The sequence below is a fragment of the Lotus japonicus genome, chromosome 1, assembly GCF_012489685.1.
Source record: "Lotus japonicus ecotype B-129 chromosome 1, LjGifu_v1.2".
NCBI classification, from domain to species: Eukaryota; Viridiplantae; Streptophyta; class Magnoliopsida; order Fabales; family Fabaceae; genus Lotus; species Lotus japonicus.
The window spans coordinates 127,729,575-127,751,429 of record NC_080041.1 but is presented as its reverse complement, the minus strand read 5'-3'; the positions used below and the strand labels follow the sequence as shown (position 1 = coordinate 127,751,429).

The following is a 21,855-nucleotide window of genomic DNA, read 5'->3' as shown; positions in this document are numbered from 1 at the left end:
AGGTTTGTGATTGAGAACTCTTTTTCTTGCTTGAAATTTTTTTTCATTAAGTTTTTTCTAGGAGGTTTTAATGTGGCAAGTTGTCCCCAATCTACATGAGAGGATTGTTATAAGGTTTTGTCCTACTTATCCATACAATCTTTTTGTTCTCGAAAAAAAATTAAGTGTTAGAGATTATTCCAATAAAAAAAATGTAAGATTAAGAATACTTCTTAAAAAGGGTATTATAATTTATCTTAAATTGATAATTATGAAGTAATTTTTTTTCCTATTCACCATATGAGAAGTCACGTGCCCGTGGTAGCACAGCAGTTATGACCCTAAGGCCCAGACTCACACTATCAAGGTCTATGTGGATAGCTCCTTTTGTTTCAACCCTTGTTTTGTTCTTTTTTTTGAATCAATTAACCCTTGTTTTCTTTAATGAAATCTCTTTGACAAAAAAAATTGTCTTTTATTTTGCTCTTCTGCTAGAGTTCCAAAGCTTTGCAATGCCATCACATCACCCCTTCGAGAGAATTACAGTACGGTAACTAAATATGTTAGTATTTAAATTCAAAATATTTGATAAATCTGTTTTTTTTTATCTTTTATTTTTTATTGCAATCTGTTATTTGATTATATCTTATCGATTCATTTCAAATTCGCAACAACCTGCACTATAATTGAGATGACTAAACATGTTAATATTTAAATTATGTGATAAATCTGTTATTTGATTACATCTGATCTTTTCATGGTTCATTCACTTCTCAGACTATATATACGAGATATACACCCTATCAAAACCCTAATCCTTATTTTTAAGGTGGGAGTGTTTTCCAGTACTGACCAACTTCATTGATTTCATTCCTGAACACCGCTCAACATGTCAATAGGAATGAAAGATTGTTTTTTTTACTTATCAGGAAACAAAAGTGGTATGGGTTTTCGTACGGCGTACAAAGTGGCCACTCAGACTAAGAATAACAAGGAGTTATGTGCTTGTGTGGGATCTATGATCTGTGCATTGTTCCCAGGACTTAGACGCAAAATGGAGAATGCATTGAATAGAATAGGCGCCAGTCTTCGTCCTGTGTGGTTACCACGGCAGGCTGAAGAACACAACATCAATCTCAGTGAGATTCCTGAGATGGACTGGCCATCCATACTTATCATTTTTGGCTTTTGCATCCTCGTCCTTTTGAAAGATTACGAGGACGAAACAAGTTACAAGGCCTACATGTGCAACTATATTCGCGAAATGCAGAAGAGAATTGGATATGACCCTGTGAATGCTGACCTGAATGTTCCGTTTGATTTCGAGAGAGCCAAAGCAATTAGGGTCATGCTTGGTGTCACTCCAGGTTTAAGGAAAGCTGCAATGAAATATATCATTAATGTAAAGAAAATTTCTTCGGCGGAATCAGGAATTGACACTCTGTGTCAATATATGTACAACATGTTATCTTGGTCAGGGATGGATGAATTTAACGTTATGCAGGAGATTTTGGTTAAGCCTCAATCCCCTATCCTCAAAGTCAATGACCCTCTTGTTTCTTCAGAAGTGGAGAATTTGATTGAGGCATGTGAAGCTGTTGCATCTCATAGTAACCCTGAGTTTTTCATGCTCATGGCTTCTGATGAGAAACTGATGAAGTTGGAGTCTTCGAGATTTCCTACCCTAATTGCTGTGGCGCAGGAGCTGGAGAGGGGAGGCGATGGTTCAAGTGTTGCGGGGCCGGGAACTTCAATGGCAGGGGCGATACATGCACTAGTCAAACTTCACCGGACAGTCAACCCCAAGTGTGAGACCGATTAATGGGAAGGGTAAGGCTGGATGTGATTTTTATATTTTACTCTCTCTAGTTTTAATTTTGGGTTTATGTGAATGAATATTAATGCTTTTTATTCAGGTTTATTGTCATTTTCGTAGTACTTCTTAGGTGGTTTGGTTAGTGTTTGATTTTTATTTTCCAATGATATTATATTGTGTGCCACCCGATTTCTCATATTTTTTTACTGTTTGTTGAAACTTGAAACTCTTAAATTCTCTTGTTCCGTGCAAAATCGATCTGAATGCGGTTTAATAACATATTTCGTCCTTCTAATATGCTTAATGTGTGGTCTTAATTTTCTAATAATATTGTGAGACTTAGGTGGACCAATAAGAGGTAGACACTCTTGGGCTATTTTTCTAATGTCGTTTTGACGTATCACGGTTTTGTGACCAGTGCGTCGTTCTAGTAAAGTACATAAAATTTATAACAGATTAAATTTTACACTTGTCCTCCATTAACCAAATATGAAATCTTTACAAAGATAATTTTAAAAGAAAATAAATGGAGAAACCCTTTTGTTCAATGAGTGAGATTGCATATTCAATTTCAAAACATTCAGAAGATCTGTGACAAATGAGTGAATAAAATCTTGGGCATTTAGTTTCTCAATAATCACGATTTTGAGAAAATGCCTAAGGGAGTAATTATTTGAAGGTGAAAAGAGGAAGAGAGAAGAAAAGTAAGAAAGAAATCACAAGAAGAGAGGATGAAGGTGAATATGAAAGATGAAGATGAAGAAGGTGTGAAGATGAATGTTTTTGGAAAAGAGAACAAAAGAGCTAGAAGATGGTTTAATTTAGTTTAGGTAATTAGGATTAAGAGTTTTTTATTTTTATTTTATTCATAATTTTATATTAGGGGGAGAAAATGATTAAATTTGATTCAAGAATTTTCTTATCATCAAAACGGAAAACGGATGTAAAATGTACACGTGCTCATCTGTGTGACTTGATTATTGATAAATAAAATGTCAATCACAATAAATAAATAAAAGATAAATAAAATGTCAAATAAACATGGCTTAAATATGTTTTTGGGCCCTCTAAAATTAGGGTCTTTTGGTTTAGGACCCTTTAAATATTTTCTTTTGGCATACACCTAAAATAATACTAAGGTTTCAGTCCCTGGTAGTGGCGGAACTTGAAAGAAATATTAGAGTAGAAGTTGTGTAATTGATAGTATAAAACTTACTGTCAAGATTAATGATGTTAACAGTTATAAACTTATAGTCTTATAGATAAAGTCTCAAATGGTAAAAAATGAAACAGTGCGAAAAACTGAAAAATAATACTTTTAAAAAGAGCTGCAAAAAGGGTTCGATCTCGGACCTCTAAAAGAAATAATGACGTACCAACCACGAGGACGGGGATAGTTATCCTGTATGAAATAACCATTATATATATAATGTATATTTTTGAATACAAGATTTAAGATTTTTTTAAAAGCTTGACGGAGCCATGACTCCTCTCTATCCACTCCTAGTTCCGCCTCTAGTCCTTGCCGTCACTTTACGTGGTTTAGAGGGACCTAATACATGATAAAAATTGAGTTTTTGGTCCTTCTAAAATTATAGATCTTTGGTTTAGGTCCCTCTAAAATTATGATTCTATGGTTTAGGTCCCTCTAAAATATGTCACGTCAGCATCCGCTACGTAAAGGTAACGATAGAGGCTTATCCCTCCATATTATTTTTAAAATAAGAGTGTATATCAAAAGAAAATATTTAGAGGGGCCTTAACCAAAATGCCCTAATTTTAGAGGGGCCAACAACATATTTAAGCCAATAAACATTCATAAAGATCATTTTAGATCAATTCCTTTTTCAAGGACCAAAATCTATACATTTTTTTCAGCGGGTACTGTAACATCCCTCACTTTAACCTACTTAGAGAATATGCACGACAAGTGCGTACTTAGGTAATCGACGAGCGGACAAGCCAAACTGATAGTTATAGGACTCGATATCAATGAAGTACATTGTTCTTTGATCGCTTAAATTGATCTTAAGTGATTCAATATGCTCTCCAACTATCTCACCGACCTTAAAATAATCCCTACTACGATATGGTATCCTCATAGCAATTTTGGTGTCGATCGAGCGAGCGAAATTCTATATCGTCGAAACTACCGTCCATATAGACTTTTACCTTGACTTCTCACTTAGTGCAGCCCGTGCACGAAATTCTCTCTTCCAAATTCACTATTATAGACTCATTCTACCTTATAACCCAATGGAGAACACATATGATCAAAAATGTTACTACTTTAGTGATAACCCATCACTTTCACCATTTTTCAATAGTATATTTATTCAAACTTCCTCAATGCATGTGACCAGCTATTTAATTACCATTTTGACATACAAACAAGGCCAAAAGACCATGACATCACCATCCAACCTCATTTGTACACTCTTAGAACTTAGTATCACATGTGTGTACTTTAATACCCCAAAATACTCATTCAAGCCTTCTCCAAATTCCTTATACACGTTCAGCCCCTCCACCATAAAAATCTGACCAAGCATTTATTCCCCTCTCTAATCCGAGATTGAAGCCCTCAAGGTTTATCTCTTCGATTCTCCCTTTCCTCTCATCCAAATCACTTCAAATCTGTTCCATTCTGTTTCTGGAAGTCCCTAGGTTAATTATGGGCAGAATTTGAGAAGTTCTGGGCAATAAATCGCGGAGGAGAAGACGTCTGAACATCTCCGGCGAGTCTGCCCAGATTCCGGCGAGGATGAGCGACCTGCAACTCGCGTTTTCTTCCTTCTCCGATCGACCCACACAATAAAACCACCTCCATTATCTTCCTGGAAGCACGAAACACCTGTCCCTGGTCTCTGACTCTTCAACCGACGTGAATGCTCCAGCTCCGATCATCTTCTCCGGCGAGCTCTATCGCCGGAAAAATCGTAGAACTTAATTCTGGTTCGTTTTAGCCTTTCCCAACGTATTTTTAAGCTCTGTTTTAGCATTTAGGACATGATAGACATAGTTTTAGGCACTGGATAAGCCAATTTCGAATCAGATTAAGTAAAATTCAAATCTGCAAATTTTGACAAATCAGAGGCATTAGGACGGCATAAGCTTAGTTCTGAATTGTTAGAATCCTCCCTGGGAAACATTTGAAGCTTTCTGGGCACATAAATGAAGGAAAAGATCACTGGAATAGAAAACTCAGTTTTTCCTCTTCCTCACCTTCATGGTGATGATTGGGAAGATGATGAACACCAAGGGCAGTAGGGCTAAACTCACTAGGAACCTTCTGCATGTAGCTTTGGAGTAATTCTGAACCTGAAAGTAGGAAAGAATAAATTAGGCATAAGCTTTTGTCATGTAATTTGCATTCTTAAGTCATAAGAAACACTAATTATGGCAAATTCATGAAGAAAATAGGGTAGTTAGTGAGTCAAAGTAATTTTAATGTTGCTAAGGCCATAATCAGATTTAAAATGGAAAAAGAAAAGTGTTAATTGTTGCTGATCATAACTTGTTAGGGTGGCTAATTAGTGACTAATTAGACTTAAATAAGGTAATGGTAGTAATTAGTGATAGAACATGATTAAGTGAGGCTAAATTAGATTAATGTGAGGTCATTAGATGATGATAGCATTTGGTAGAAAATAATTAAGTGGAGATTAATAATATGCTTAATTAGGATCATTAGAGGATTAATTAAGGAAAATGACTAATGTTAAGTGTAGCTAATCTTGATTAATTAGGACTAATGTAGCTAATTAGTGGTTGATTAGATTTAATTAAGTTAATGATGATAATTAGTGGATGACCATGATTAGGTAAGGTTATATCAGATTAGTATGAAATAATTAGATGATAGTAGAAAAAGAATTAAGTAAAGAATTAGATAAGGTGATTAAATAAGGTGAATGACTAATGTTAATGTGAGATTAATTGGTTAAGCTAAGTGTTAATGACGTTGTGGTTAGATAAGAAAGTAAGTAAGAAAGTAATTTAGGAAACGGTAACTTAAGTAAATCATAATTAGTAATGGAAATAGAATGGTTTAGTACAAGTCAAATGAATTAGGATATAACAACTAGTTGGTGTAAATAGCTAATGTAACCTAAATGTAGATAACTATGCTAATCAGAAGGTTACTAAAGTCTTTAAGAACTTAATTCAACCTAGATGACTAAGAATAATAAGTGGACATAATAAGGTGTTTATGTGAAGTAGTTAAAAGAACCTTAGAGTAATAACCTAAATTAGATCATTGATGAGAAGTCACTTAATAAGTGCATATGCATATAGAAAAGTAGGAGCAAGACATAACTCAAGTAACATATATGACATTTTAGGAATAGTGCTATAACAACATAAATCGTTGCAGAATGAATGGTTGTACGAGAACTTAATCAAAAAGATCGTCACTAGGCATCATGAAGGAAATGACGCCAAAACGAGGAATCTCCGAACTTATGTTTAATTGCATTGGATATCTAGGTCAGCGGAGGACTGAGTTTACCTTCATTATTTATAAGGGCTTGAGTGTAACTTTAGTACTCGCTTTGGTTATGTGTTTGGGTGGATTATATGCTGATTGAATTGATTGTCTGATATATGCATGACTTGAATGAATGATTGCTATGCTTGTTTGAATAACATGCTTATTGAACGTATGCCCAATATGCCATATGATAATGCTGATTGTGAAGAAGAAATGTCTGACTTGTTTGGATTGGATGTGCATGATTGTAATGTTGCAATGTTTAGAAGGCGATTATAAGTACACTATGAGACATAGTGGTACTTTAGGTGGTAAAGCCTTTGGCTTTGACCTTGGAAGAGATTGTGAAAGTGTGGCATAGTGATAACCTGAGCCGAGGGAATTATATTAGTTTGAGCGCGCAAGAATGGACGCCTATACAATCCAAAGAGGTTTCTTTTGAAATAGTAGTTGTAGTCTTCAGAAGATTCTCATTTGAAAAATTAGGTGGATTTAATAAAACCCTGAAGAATAGGTTTACTCCTTTTGGTTATTATTTGGTTTCAAAAAGATTTCAATAAAAGTAAAATGAATGCATAGATGGACCCCCGAGGATAGTGCTCAAGTTACCACGTACCTGGGACTAGTTGTCGGCATGAGTGGGACATGATGTGAAATGGGACGCATCATGAGCCACAATAAAGTTGGGGACTAGCACCAAAAGGTGTACCTTGTACCTCTACAGGTTTTGAGGTACTAACCCTCCGGTGTGACGACTGAGTCTGAGGGGTATGGAGTTCATCTTAGCTATGAATATCCTTAAATGATAGCGGAGAAATAAGGAGGTATATGTATTGCATATGAAAACACAAGAAGCAATAAGGAGTAGGAAGGTGCTGTCACTACCACTAGAGAGAGTGGGAATACAGAGACGCCAATGGTGGCCTTGTTCAGAGATGAATAGGCTCGAGACTTACACGGCGGTACACCTCTGTTGTCGGTTACGACATGGATTCCTGAGGTCGGGCTGGAAAGAAGCTTAAGGCAAAGAGTTGTGTCGTGTATTTCTGTCGGAAACGCTACTGAGCGATATTGTCCGGTAAAGAGTGGACTGTAAGGAGTGTCCATATTCCCGAGACGACCTTCCGAAGAGTGTGAAGCTAAAAGCTTCAGGCCCTAATGCAACCTAAATAAATTAAAAAGGTCAGGCAAGGGACCCTCTTAACCCATGACGCAATGGGGGCGAAGTCGGACTGAAGGAAATGAGTGATAAGGTGGTGAATACTCACGCTGCATCATATTTTACGTGTTTGTTGATATGCTATGATTATATTATGATATAATAATATTGATATATCTTGAATATGGATTGTGCTTGGCCGACCGACATGTGACTCGAGTCGGTGCTACTGACACATTCATGTTCTTATATTGTTGGTAGCTCACTCCCTCCAGTGGTTAACATTTTCAGGTGAAAGATTGAGATGAGCTTAGATCGAGTTGATTGCTGTTTGCCGAAGCTATTAAACCATGGTAGCTGTCGGTGGTTCGGAGAATAGGACTCAAGCAGAGTTATACGTAAGGATGTAGAATTAGGTTTCAGATTGTATAGGGATAGGCGTTGTCTACTTTTATTTTGAGTTTGAGAAGAGATTATGATATTCCGCCTTAATCCCGATAAGAAGTTGAGTTGAGATTTGAAAGTTTGTTGTACTTAAGGAAAGTTAGTCAAAAAGAGTTAATAGTCAAACAAAAAAAAAACTGTGTCGTCTTCTTTCCACTCTCTGAGTTGACGTCATTCAGGAAGGGGGTGTCACATGTACTATTTTAATTTAAGTGTATAAGAAGAGTATAAGTCCGGGACTTTCTTTTTCTATGCATTTCATCTCATTGAAAGGCATTAAACCATATTTCCCTCGTCCCTCAGCCACTACTTTGACAGTTTGACCAAATCAAAACCCAAGGAACCAGTCCCACCACTAAATATACTAGCCCTTCGTTGTGAAATGTGACTACACTCTGATTAAAATTTTTGCGATGCACAGATCCTTAATACGTAATTTTATCTGGTTTTGTAACTACTTAAATTTTATATGAACAACTAACTAATACATTGTTGAATGGCTAAATTTAAGAGAGATAAAATTATATGAATAATGTCAAAAATGATATTAAAATACGCAACATATGGAATTAGATGCCAAAACATAAGGGATGTGATAGTTGTGGACAACCAGTTCAATTGATTCAAATCACAAAACAATCCACATGATCTTAGTGATATTGGGTGATAGGTAACCACAACCCATTTAAAAAGCACCCAAATTACACTTCAACACAGCAACTAAACCAATTATCTTAGTTTCAAATAACTACAACTTAGAAGTTAGAACGTATTAGCTTGAGGACGTTAAAAGAACTGCAGTTGATCTGTCACACGAAAGTGTTTGACTTTGCAAAATTAATACCATCCAACGCCAATCTTGCATTGTTGTACCCTCTTTCGAAACAGGGAGAAAGTGAATGATGAGAATGGAGTTAGTGGTAGTGTACTGAATGATGGAGTGTAGTTGCCAGTTGGTGATGGCGTATGGGAGTGTAGTTGCCAGTTGGTGATGGCGTATGAACAGTGTATGCAGGAGATAGGTACTGTAGTATGTAGTTGATGTGTGGGTAGGTGGGGAACAGAAGTGGTCGTTGGATTGAAGTTGAAACTAATGGTCAAGATTTGAGATCTCTTCTGAATAGTGACTCAGAGAGTCTCCATCAACCATAGGATTGAAAAAACGGATGGTTGAGATCCACTCTCCCAAATGAATAGTGAAATTGAACTTTCTCTTTGCTTGAGCTTTAGTAAGTAATAGATAGATTCAAAGAAGTACCAGACTACCAGGTATTATTTTTGTCAATAGCATAGATTATCATCAGATTGAGAGAAAAAGTAAATTATATTGGTGACCCAAAGAAGTAGCCCACTCCGTGTAACTTCTGGCTATTTTTTCACTACAGTTTATAACCCATTTGAAATTGTTTTGGGCTTCTACTTCTTTAACAAATGTTCAGATTAAAAATTATATAACACTGCACTAACTTCTATTGTGCTCCCCATCTTCTTGTACTTATCTCAATTATCTAGTGCATGTGGCACATGGGGTAACTTTTAGGCCAGGGTATCACTTGGTATTGTTTGGCCGGTGTTTGTTGCCTTATTTTGGGCTCTCAGGTACGCCGGTGCTTTGGGCCTTGTACCCTATATTGTATTGGGTTTTAGCCAGTTAGTTTTCAATGGAAGTTTCACCATTGACAAAAATAAAGTGCTTATAGCATTATTACTCATCATTAATATAATCGAAATTAGTTTACAAATTTAGATGGAGCTAGACATGGAGTCATGTAACTTTTCTAATTTTAGTTTTGATGAAGTAGAAGTGTAAACTAGTTTTACTTATGTTACACAATTTATTGAATTTGTGATTGAACAATAAACATATACTCCCTCCAGTTCTATATTTTGATTTTTTTCTTTTAATTTACTGATGACGACCGATGAATATATAGAAAGAGGAGTTTGACTTGTGAGACTAAGTTAAATGTAAGTTACATCATTCGACCAATCATATAAAGTTAAAACTTATCTTTGATGTTATTCCACCTAGGACTAGCTTCTGATTTAAGTGAAACTTTAGGTTTATTTAGACAAATCTCATAGTAGAAAACTATGAAAATAGTTAACACTTTATTCTCAAGAATGGGATTGCAATTTTATTAATGACGACTATTATACAACCACCATAAAGTCTGCATCCAGATGGGGTACACCATATTATTTTATTATTCTTATTATATAACACAGTATGTTACAGTTACACCATGGAAATGTAGGCATCCTCACGAGAGTCATGAGGACTAGCCAAAATACTCTCCTTCCTATTATTCTTCAGTTCCCTCACCTCCTCCGGACTCAGCCCAAAAGCATGGCCAAGCACCTCCGCCGGAGTCCCACTAATCGCCGAGTTCATCCCCACCAACGGACTAATCATCGCCATATCATTCGTCTTAAAAGCTATATACTCCAACCCCTCACTCCCCGCCTGCTTCGCCACCCCAAACCCCTGCGGCACAACCACCACCTGTCCCCTCTTCACCTCCCCGTCAAACACCGACTCCCCCTCGCAATTCACCACCTGCACCCTCCCCTTCCCCCTCGTCACGTACATCACACTGTTCGCGTTTATGTTCCAGTGTGGCACGTACACACCGTTCTTATACAGGTTCACCCACTCCGCACCTAGGTTCAGCTTCTTCAGAACGGGTAAGGTCAAACTGTTGACCGTGCTCACGCGCCCTGCGCGTGGGTTGAATATATCCGCGCGTGAAGGATCCGCGAGATTCTCGTGTAGCTTCATCGTGCAAACCGTTTCCTCTAGAGCATTGCTTTGACCCTTTTGCCCTTCACGCCGCTCACGCCTTTCTCGTGTTCTAGTCCTGGTTCGTTCCTCTTCCTCTTCTCCTTCTTCACCTTCACCTCTTCTTTCATGTTTCTCCCGCGTTTTCGTTTTGGTTTTGGTTTCGGTTTCTTTCTCTTCTACCACTTCCTCTTCTCCTTCTTCTCCTTCACGTTCTTTTCTGCGTGTTCTTTCTCTACGCCATTCACGGTGTTCACCTTCTCTAGGTTCATCTTCTTCTTCTTCTCTTTGTTCTGTTTCTCTGATTTCTTGCTCTAATGGTGGTCTGATGATGCTGAGTCCACCTTTGACATGTATGATTTGTTTCTTGCGATCATCTTTCGGAGACTGGAGCTTACTGATGAGATCTTCCTTCACTTTCAACACTCGTGATAAGAACGCTGAATCGAATCCACCGAACATGTTGTTAACTCCTCCTTCCTTCTTCTTCTCCTTGCGTTTCCCACTCTCTGATTCTGATTCTGATTCTGACTCAGAGTGTTCTTTTTCTGGTTTTCCAGCAATGTAGAATCTCTGCAAAATTGACAAGTTAATTAATTATGATTATCAACAAAAATTATGTGTGTAATGAATTAGTTAATTTTGATTAATTACTGTAGGAGTTGGATCTAGTTGGTTGAGGTTGTTGGTGGTATCTTGGAGAGTGATGATGACGAGAGGGTTTTTGCCGTAGTTGTAGGTCCAGTAAGGAACGCCAGGAGGAACGGCGATAACGTCACCATGGCGGAGGTAACGAACTTTCTGGTGGCGGTCGCGTTCGTGCTGCTGCTGCGGCCGCTGCACTTGTGGCTCTTCATACGTCTCCGCACAACCCGGGATCACCATTCCAATCACTCCCTTTCCTGAAATATATTAAATATTGGATTAATTAATTGCATTTAGAGAGATTAATTGTTAATTTAAAAATGGGGATGGAGTGTGGGAGAAGTTTGACTGACCTTGGTCAACGAAATGTAGTTCGGGATAGGTAGTGTAGGATGGTAAGTGGAGGCCACTAGGGTTGATGGTGCGGCGGAGGATAGCGACACCGGCGCAGCGGAGCTCAGGGTGGTTGGCAGCGTTCCATGTCTCAGTGAGACCTGCTTCTGATTCTATGCTGTTATCAGGTTCCAACGCATCGATGCTATCGAGCTGGCATTCTTTGAACTGGCTCTGGCTCTGGCTCTGCTGCTGAGACTGAGTTGGCACGTGGCGTGCTAAGCAACAGGTGAAGAAAAGCAGAAAGAAAAGAAAGCAAACAGAATGAGGCTTGGCCATTAGTATCATAATAGACAATGGATCATGATACTGATAGACACACTTAACTGATGAGGGATCGATGCTACTAAGTGGTGGTTTATTTTATAGACTAGAGAGAAGCTTGAAGGAGTGACACGTTACGAATGTGAGTTGCTGAGATGGAGACATTTTTCACCATGCATGCATATCCAACTCTGATTTCTTACACCTCATCGAAGTTTATTGCCCTTGCTTGCGGTGCTATGGGACCCTCTATCACTTCTGATTCTCCGCTTCTGATCATCATGCCTAATAAGCAGCAATATTTAGAGTTTACAGTAGTGGCACCCTACGCTTCCTTCCTTCAATTCGTCTTATCAATTTGTTTTGTTAGGGAAACAAAATTCACCGATCGATCGATATAAAACAAATCAGAAAAAAACGCACCGAGTGATATTAAATATTCATGTGTCAGCTGCTATATGTTTTGTGATGCTCTAATCTTGTTCTCTCTACTCATTTGGTCTCTTCTCTAATTCCTCTATTCTTTACTAAACAAAGTGTTAATTAGTGTCGCTTTCGATTCCAGTCCTATGCATTTGGTGATTTGGCCATGTGTATTATATTGTGTACATCGTTCTTGTTTCACATGTAAATGTAAATATATATAGCTAGTGATGTATCTGGAATTTTTAATATATATACCGAATTTAATTATTTATACAACTTTTTATGTGTTAAGCTTGTGTCCTTACTAATACATATTTTTTTAATATTTTCTTTATTTTAATTGTAGTTGAGTCTCATAATATTCTGTAAATTTTTTGTTTTTGTTTATAAAATGAGAGAGAAAGAGTGGATTTAATTTTAAAAACCAGTTGTTTTTATAAGCCGCAAATCTTTAAAATATTGGTTAATAAACTGAACCTCCACATCAAGTTCCCCTAATAGGTTGCAAATTTAAGCAAATGGTTCTTATCCCTAAGACACATAAAGGAGATGCTCTTATCTAGAGTGCATATGATTTTAGATTCAAATTTTTGACACCTCAATTTGGGTTTCGGGTTCCATGATCGCTTAGGGCTTGTTTGGCACGCCGTATTAGGCATGATAGTATAAGCTTATACAATACATTATGAGTTTATCTATTGTTTGGTGATGGCATTGTATTGTATAAGCTTATCCATCAAAGTCCCCTTATACGTTAAAATGACGTATTATTTAATCCATCATGTGAGTGATGGATAAGGCATGATAAGGTTGTGACGTATAAGTCACCATCACCACCACCCTCCATTGCTGCCAACTTACACCACCATTGGCACCACCACCGCTACCGGTGTTGCCGCCACCACCCGATCACCACCGCCGTCGCCGCCCTACCGTCACCACTGGTGTTGCCGCCAACTACCGCCTATCGACACCACCGACACCACAACCACCACCCTATCTCACCACCACCATAATTGCCGCCACCACTCTATTGCCACCACCGACACCACAACCACCACCCTATCGACACCACCACCACCACCATAATTGCCGCCACCACTCTATTGTCACCACCGACACCACAACCACCACCATTGCCTCCACCCTCCACCGTCGCCGCCACCCTACTGCAGTCACCACCGCCACCGCCTTACCACCACCACGACCACCCTATCGTCGCCAACACCACAACCACCACCACCGCCGCCGCAACCAACGCCACCACCGACACCACAACCACCACCCTATCACCACCACCACCATAATTGTCGCCACCACTCTATTGCCACCACCAACACCACAACCACCACCCTATCGCCACCACCACCACCACCACCACCATTGCCTCCACCCTCCACCGTAACCGCTACCCTACCGCAGCCGCCTTCCCACCACCACCACCACCCTATCATCGCCACCAACACAACCACCATCGCTGCTGCCACCACCACCAACCTATCTCCACTGTCACCACCACCACCAACAACACCAACCTATCACCATTGCCACCACCACCACCAACCTACCACCACTTCCATCACCACCGCCACCACTGTTATAATCACATTCATATCTGATTTTTATTATATATCATTATTCAATACTTCACGAAACATAAAATTGCATTAATTTAAACGATATGGTAAATTATACAGAGTATGGCCAAACGCTGGATAGTATAAGAAAGTTATCAGGGCTTATACTATCAGGCCTAATACTATACGTCGCACCAAACGAGCCCTTAATTAATTTGTTATACTAACACGCATCTTCACGTAAGAACCCGTTTTATTTGGACTTGTCTGTTTGGGGTTTGAAGCGTGAAAAATGCACATGCTTATATATCATGTGCTGAAATTCAACCTTTTAATAGAAGAATTATGGGTTGTAGTTATAGAACTCTAGATCGCTTGATCATAGAGACTTCGTTATTATGTCAAACAATAATAATCCCAAAAGCTTACGTTGTAGAGTCAATGACACATGAGTGATTTTATATTATTATTTTAACACATTCCTTCACGCAAGATTTCGTTTGAGCTTGCCTGTTTGGTAAAATTACAAATTAACTAAGAGATAACACTAATTATCCTGTAGCCAAAGATAACCTGTATTCACGTATTCAAGAAACTTGAACCGTATGATTAGGATGAAACTACTTAGATTTATTACTTTAATTTAGGGAACCCACATGACATCCATTTCCTTTAGTTTCTTAGGGCAAGTGACTTTGAGCCATAAAGAAGATTGACTGATCAATCGTAGTAATAGTATCTAACACACCGTACATCATCTTGCTCTTCCAAAATATGAGCAAGATGAGGTTGTTGATCATTTGTGGTGATGCATGATTCTAGAAAATCTTCCGGCAAGGAGATGCGAAGTTGACACGGTAGGGGATAAACTTGCAAAGACACTCAGACGCTCAAGTTAGTATGATAATATTTAGAGGGAGTCTCAATGTTATAGATGAACAATAAATAACAAATAAGTAATACTTACGTAATTTGACAATCAAACATATATTTATAGGCGTGGTAAGGGTCGTACACTATGAAGCACCGACTCCAACACGACATCGAGACCCTAACACGGCTAATCTTCAAAAAGTAGGTACAGTTGGACACCACTTATATACATAAATGTGTGTGTGCGTGCTGCGTGACGCGTGTAGATAGAAAACATGAAATCAATTTCCTAAACAGTATGTGAGCTTCATAAAAATACTAAGAGAATTTTTTTTACAAAGTAATCTCTTTGACTATAATAAAAAAAGGGCTAATCTATCAAAGACATCATGAAGCTTATTCAAAAATCCATAAAGGAGCTTGAGCTCAATTTTGCTGAGATTCTCAATCAAGATGTTGATGGTCACTAGTGCGGTCACTCGTCTTCCTCTTTCTGGATTCTTGAATAAGCTTCATGGTGTCTTTGACAGGGCCGAATGTGGAAAAAAATTCAAAGTGCACGAATATCTCTATCCACACAACTCACCAATACCAATTTCAACTTGCCCAGATTCGTGTCCTAGATGTATTATTTATTATAACTTGTAATTTTGAGTTCATTTTAATCTTTGAATGGTTAGTCTGAATGCACAAACGTGTGCTACTTCCTCAGAAGGAAAACAAGTTGTTTGAGGAAGGTTCGCTCTCATTTGAGAGAGGATACAAATCTGTTGTCCATACTCTGAAGTTTCTGAGGCAGGGTCCCTTGGAAAGTTTGTTGAATGTGCTCTAAGTATATTCAGTACTACCCTCGTTTTTATTGATTTAATGCCCTTCCTTCCTATTGAATCTTCTACTTCTTGTGTTTTCACAGTATGATGCTGAATTAACTGACCAAATTGGATAAAAATTGAAGCACGAATTTGATAGCACCCTGTTTTTTATGGGTGGTCCTCTCAGACTGGCCATACACGTAGTAATCAATCCCAAGTAGTAATAAATTTGTTAATTAGTAATGTGGTCAGTTTTGCTTATGTGGGTGTAGAAATAACATTACAGCTCCCGTCTTAAAAGATGCTTTCAAAAATAACTCATATGTGGAATCTGTTTTAGCGGTCGGATTAGAGGGTGAGGTTGAGTGGGGTGTCATGGACGGGGAAAGATGTGATGATTGCATAAAATATGGTAGAAGATGTGGATAAAACATAACTATAAACAAGTCTATGTGTCTTTGTCTTGAAGGACAATATGTGGGAGTTTGCAGCTAAGAACAGTCTTATCCTACTGCGAGTATGTGATCTTCCTTTTCTTAATTTGTATTCTTATTATTATGCTAAAATTATGTCATTTCAATAGCTTAATTCACTAGCATGTCGGTGAATTAGACTAGTTCATTAGCTGTTATTAATTATTTAATTTCACTAGCTTATTGTCTAGGGTGGTCCATTTTAATTAGTCAATACCATTGAATATTATAATTTCTAACAGTTAAAACATTACTGAATTTCACTAGTTCTACTAGGATAAGTCCTTACCTATGAAGCTCCGACTATAACACGATACTTCGACACGACACGACACGACAACAACACCCTAACACAGTTAATCTTCAAATAGTAGGACACTTGGACACCGCTTATATACATAAATGTGTTTGTGCGTGCTATGTGTGTGTTGCGTGCATGCATGTAGATAGATAGATAAATAGATATATTGACATTCTAAAAGTCAATATAAGTTAGTCTCTTTATAAAGAAAACATGAAATCAATTTCCTAAATTATATGTGAGCTTCATAAAAATACTAAGACGAATCATTTTACGAAGTAATATCTTTGACTAAAACAACAAGAAATAATTTGTCAAAGATATCATGAAGCTTATTCAAGAATCCAGAAATGATCTTGAGCTCAATTCTACTGAGATTCTCAGTCAAGATGTTGATGGTCACTTGCGCGGTCACTCATCTGACTCTATATGGATTCTTGAATAAGCTTCTTGATGTCTTTGACAAGGCTGTATGTGAAAAAACCTCAAGTTTTACGACTAGCTCTATCCACACAACTCACCAATACCAATTTCAGCTTACCAGATTCATGTCCTAGAGGTATTATTCTATTATAACTTGTAATTTTGAGTTCATTTTAATCTTTGAACGGCTAGTCTGGATGCACAAACTTGTGTTATTTTTTCAGAAGGAAAGCAAGCTGCTGGAGGAATGTTTGCTCTCATTTGAGAGAGGATAAAATCTGTTGTACATACTCTGAAGTTTCTGAGGCAAGGCCCCTTGGAAAGTCTGATGAATGTGCCCTAGGTATATTCAGTACTACCCTCGTTCTTATTGATTTAATGTCCTTCCTTTCTATTGAACCTTCTACTTCTTGTGTTTTCACAGGATGATGCTGAATTAGTTGACCAAATTGGAAAGAAATTGAAGCACGAATTTGATAGCACCCTACTTCTTATGGGTGGTCCTCTCAGACTGGCCATACAATTAGTAATCAATCCTAAGTAGTAATAAATTTGTTAATTAGTAATGTGGTCAGTTTTGCTCATGTGGGTTGTAAAAATAACATTACAGTTCGCGTCTTAAAAGATGCTTTCCAAAATAACTCCTATGTGGAATCTGTTTTAGCGGTCGAATTTGAGGGCGAGGTTGAGTGGGGTATCGTGGACAAGGACAAATATGATGGTTGCATAAAATCTGGTGGTAAATGTGGATACAACACAACTTTAAACAAGTTTATGTATCTTTGTCTTGAAGGATAATATGTGGGAGTTTGCAGCAAAGAACAGTCTCATCCTAGTGCGAGTATGTGTTCTTCCTTTTCTTAATTTGTATTCTTATTATTATGCTAAAATTATGTCATTTCAATAGTTTAATTCACTATCATGTTGGTGAATTAGACCAGTTTATTAGTTGCCATTAATCATTTATTTTCACTTGCTTATTGTCTAGGGGGTCCAGTTTAATTATTCAATACTATTGAATATTATAATTTCCAACCGTTAAAACATTACTGAAGCATGAAGTTTATTATCAATTGGACTGCACCTGAATACCAGTTTGTGTGAAAAGTGGTGAGCGTTGTTGGTCTAATAATTATAAGTTTATAACTTATAAATTCCTCTGGTTCTCCATGAAATCCTAGACTTGTACACGAGGAGTTGTACCTTAATAATGTCATCCATATAAGCCTTTCGAGATAATAGTTGCTTGCAAGTAATCTTGTCGTGACGTTATGAATGTGTCGGTTTGAGTCTGCTTAGCTATAAATTAAATGAAATGAAACTCACTTTTAGCCTTTTTCGGCTGATCATTATGTAGTTCACTTAGCTGTGGATCCATTAAACTGTACATTGGGCCGGTAACTTCTTGTGCCGGCTGAGAACAAGGAGGAAGTACAAAGATGCTATCTACTGATGCCATCATATTCGACCAAAAAAAAAAATGAGACACATCATTTGTAATAAACTTGGTCTTGGATCCTTAAACATTGCAAGACAACAATTTTGTTGACGGTCCCCCAAGAACCATTACTAGATTTATAACAACCAGAGGACGGTCTCATTTTCTCTATATATCCACCCAATCAAATCACTACTGAAGCAGTAATTATGCTTGCCAAAAACAGCCCAGTCCACTGTGATTACACATGAAACGGTGTTGGTCCAAGCCTCCAAGGCACCATTGCTGGATTTAACCTTGCACCTGCAAACTCAGTCCTCCCATTCATAATTGTGAACACATAGCCAACAACTGCAACACAGAACAGAACAAATTAAAACAAGCTTGGTCTCTGTTTCGTTATGGATCGATGTTGCCAGCGTGTTGAGGCCACCTGCCCTGTCACACAAGATGAGGTGTAACACACAAAGCTTCCATAGCCATGCAAGCTGAAGAGTGTCTAATGCTCACCACCCCACATTCTATGACGTGTCCTTCCTCCACCCTCCTCTCCACCCTATAAATCACCAGCCCCTCAGGTTCTCCGCTTCACACCAAACAAGCAAACATTCTCTCCTTCACCATTAATAATGGCTTATAAGCTTTTTGCGCTTTCCCTCTCCTTCTGTTTTCTTCTCTTTGGTGGCTGCTTTGCTATCCGACAGCAGTCGCAGCAACAAAACGAGTGCCAGCTTGAACGCCTTAATGCACTTAAACCAGATAACCGCATAGAGTCTGAAGCTGGCTACATTGAGACATGGAACCCCACCAACAACCAATTCCGGTGTGCCGGTGTGGCCTTATCTCGCTGCACCCTCCGCCGCAATGGCCTTAAAAGACCCTCTTACTCCAATGCTCCCCAGGAAATTTTCATCCAACAAGGTTCATTCATTCATCCACTTCAAATTTTCTATTTTTCACATATTGAAATGATTTATCTGTAAATTAATTTTAACACATTAGGAGCATATTATACTTAACATGTTATGTTTCTAACTGATATTGTGGTTTTTTTTTTGTTGTGGAACAGGTAGTGGAATATTTGGCATGATATTTCCAGGTTGTCCTGAGACTGTTGAAGAGCCATTTGAATCTGATCAACAGGGGCGCCGAGACAGGCACCAGAAGGTGAACCGGTTCAGGGAAGGTGATGTGATCGCAGTGCCTCCAGGTGTTGTTTTCTGGATGTACAATGAGGAAGAAACTCCTGTTATTGCTGTTTCTCTTATTGACACAGGCAGCTACCTCAACCAGCTTGATCAGATGCCTAGGGTGAGCTACCTACCAACCATGCATGCATTAGTTACCAAATAACTCCAAGCCTGATTCATTTTTGGCGTACTCACCCTGCATGTTCACCACTAAAACATGATAATTTGATAAGTGATGTCCATGATTTGACTATAGTAACGCTATATAGTCTAAAGATTGTCATGACACTATATAAACAAGGAATATTAGTACATAATTGTACAATAAATACATCCAATAGACACGTAAAATAATAATAATAATAATTATTGTGATATATGATGTGATTTTATAAGAAAAAAAAGAGATGTTTGCTCTGCGATTTATATGTCTAAGTAATATGATTTTATAAGAAGAGAGATAAATATTTGTACGGATATTTAAGTATATTACTGAACAAATTATTTTTGACTTCTAAATACCTCATTATATAGAGACAAACACTTGACATACATTTCATTTACCCTCATATTTTATCACTGTCATATAAATCAATGATTTATTCTTTCTTTCTTAATCTTGGGTGGTGCCAAAACATTTTCTTAACCAATTGGTAAGAGTAAGTTCTAACACTAAGTACTCCTTCCTTTTACAAAGGAAAGATCATTTTCATTTACCTAATTTAATTTTTTAGTAGATGCTTATCCAATAATTCTATTACCAAACAGGCATTAAGAGTATATTTGGTTTTTCATGTATTAGTACATTCAATCACATTTTGTTTCTTGGAATACCATGCTAACTTCAATGTCATTTATCTGAATGGAGTTACTTACGCATTTCTATAAATGGTGAAACAAACACGCTCTAATAGATTTTGGCAATTATTTGCTTGTGACAGAGATTCTATCTTTCTGGGAATCAAGAGCAAGAGTTCCTACAATACCAGCGACAGGAGGTGAGAGGAAGGGAAGAAGAGAACCAAGGTGGAAACATTTTCAGCGGCTTCGGTGGAGAATTCTTGGAAGATGCCTTGAACATCGACAGGAACATAGTTCACAAGCTCCAAGGAAGGGACGAAGAGCAGGACAAGGGAGCCATTGTTAGAGTCAAAGGAGGCCTCAGCGTCATAACCCCACCAGAGAGGCAATCACATCGCCGAGGCAGCGAAGAAGAGGAAGATGAGGAGGAGGACCGCCCAAGCCGCCACCAAAGCAGAGGTGGAAGCAGGAGAAATGGCCTTGAGGAAACCATCTGCACCGTGAGACTCCGCATGAACATTGGCAAATCCTCCTCCCCTGACATCTTTAACCCTCAAGCTGGTCGCATCAAAACAGCCACCGGCTTTGACTTCCCAGCTCTTAGGTTCCTCAAACTCAGCGCTGAGCATGGTTCTCTCAACAGGGTACTTTAATTTTCCCTCGTTTTTCAAAAAGATGGCTATTGCTCTGTTTTTCAATTGCTCTGTTTTTCATTTACTCTGTTTTTTTTCAATTCCTCTGTTTTTCAATTGCTCTGTTTTTTCATGTGTAATGCAGAATGCTATGGTGGTGCCTCACTACAATCTGAACGCAAACAGCATAATCTACGCATTGAGGGGAAGGGCGTGGATACAAGTGGTGAATTGCAAAGGAAACAGAATCTTCGATGGGGAGCTTGAAGAGGGTCAGGTGCTGATTGTGCCACAAAACTTTGTTGTGGCTGCAAGATCCATGAGTGACAAGTTCAATTACGTGGCGTTCAAGACCAATGACATGCCCACGATGGCCAAGCTTGCAGGTGCAACCTCTGAGATTCAGGCGATGCCATTGGAGGTGATCCAGAATGCATTCAACCTGGAGAGGGAGCAGGCGAAGCAGGTGAAGTTCAACAACAGGTTCAACTTTCTTGTTCCACCCCGTGAGCAGTCTCAGAGGAGAGCCTCTGCTTAGAATCTAAGAGAGGGAAACTTTTTGAATGCGAGACATATGTGCTCCTATGGCTATGTGCACTTTTGTCTTTTCTGAGTAATAAGAATAATGATGATCATGAATAAAGAAGCAAAGGCTTAGATGTCTTTGTTAAATGTAAAATTGAAAATGTGATGTGTTCTGTAAAGAGAATTGAAATGCTAATTTTTGTTATTGTTCTTAAAAACGTTTGCTTACAATTATAATAAGTGAAAAATCTATATGGTAGGGAACGACTATTTTGATACCAACTACTATTTCCAATCCGGTCCACGGACAATCCAAATTTGCTCAAGAATGCAATCAGGGAGAGGTGCCCTACCTCCTGATTCATGAAAAACAACACACGGGCGGTCTCGAATCAACTCATCGTCTA

At 38.3% G+C, this 21,855-nt stretch overlaps 2 protein-coding genes across 2 annotated transcripts; one reads left to right on the top strand and one right to left on the bottom strand.

Moving 5' to 3' along the window:
- Positions 1-9,986: 9,986 nt before the first annotated feature.
- Positions 9,987-12,152, bottom strand: LOC130730533 (conglutin alpha 2-like). The gene is made up of 3 exons (XM_057582566.1): positions 11,674-12,152; positions 11,330-11,577; positions 9,987-11,248 (listed from the first exon to the last, which is right to left on the bottom strand). Exons 1-3 carry the CDS (start codon positions 11,999-12,001, stop codon positions 10,133-10,135), a joined length of 1,692 nt encoding a protein of 563 aa, XP_057438549.1. The 5' UTR covers positions 12,002-12,152; the 3' UTR covers positions 9,987-10,132.
- Positions 12,153-18,916: 6,764 nt separating this feature from the next.
- Positions 18,917-21,468, top strand: LOC130730532 (legumin A-like). Its single transcript, XM_057582565.1, has 4 exons — positions 18,917-19,221; positions 19,370-19,611; positions 20,432-20,935; positions 21,069-21,468. Exons 1-4 carry the CDS (start codon positions 18,930-18,932, stop codon positions 21,459-21,461), a joined length of 1,431 nt encoding a protein of 476 aa, XP_057438548.1. The 5' UTR covers positions 18,917-18,929; the 3' UTR covers positions 21,462-21,468.
- The last annotated feature ends 387 nt before the right edge of the window (positions 21,469-21,855 follow it).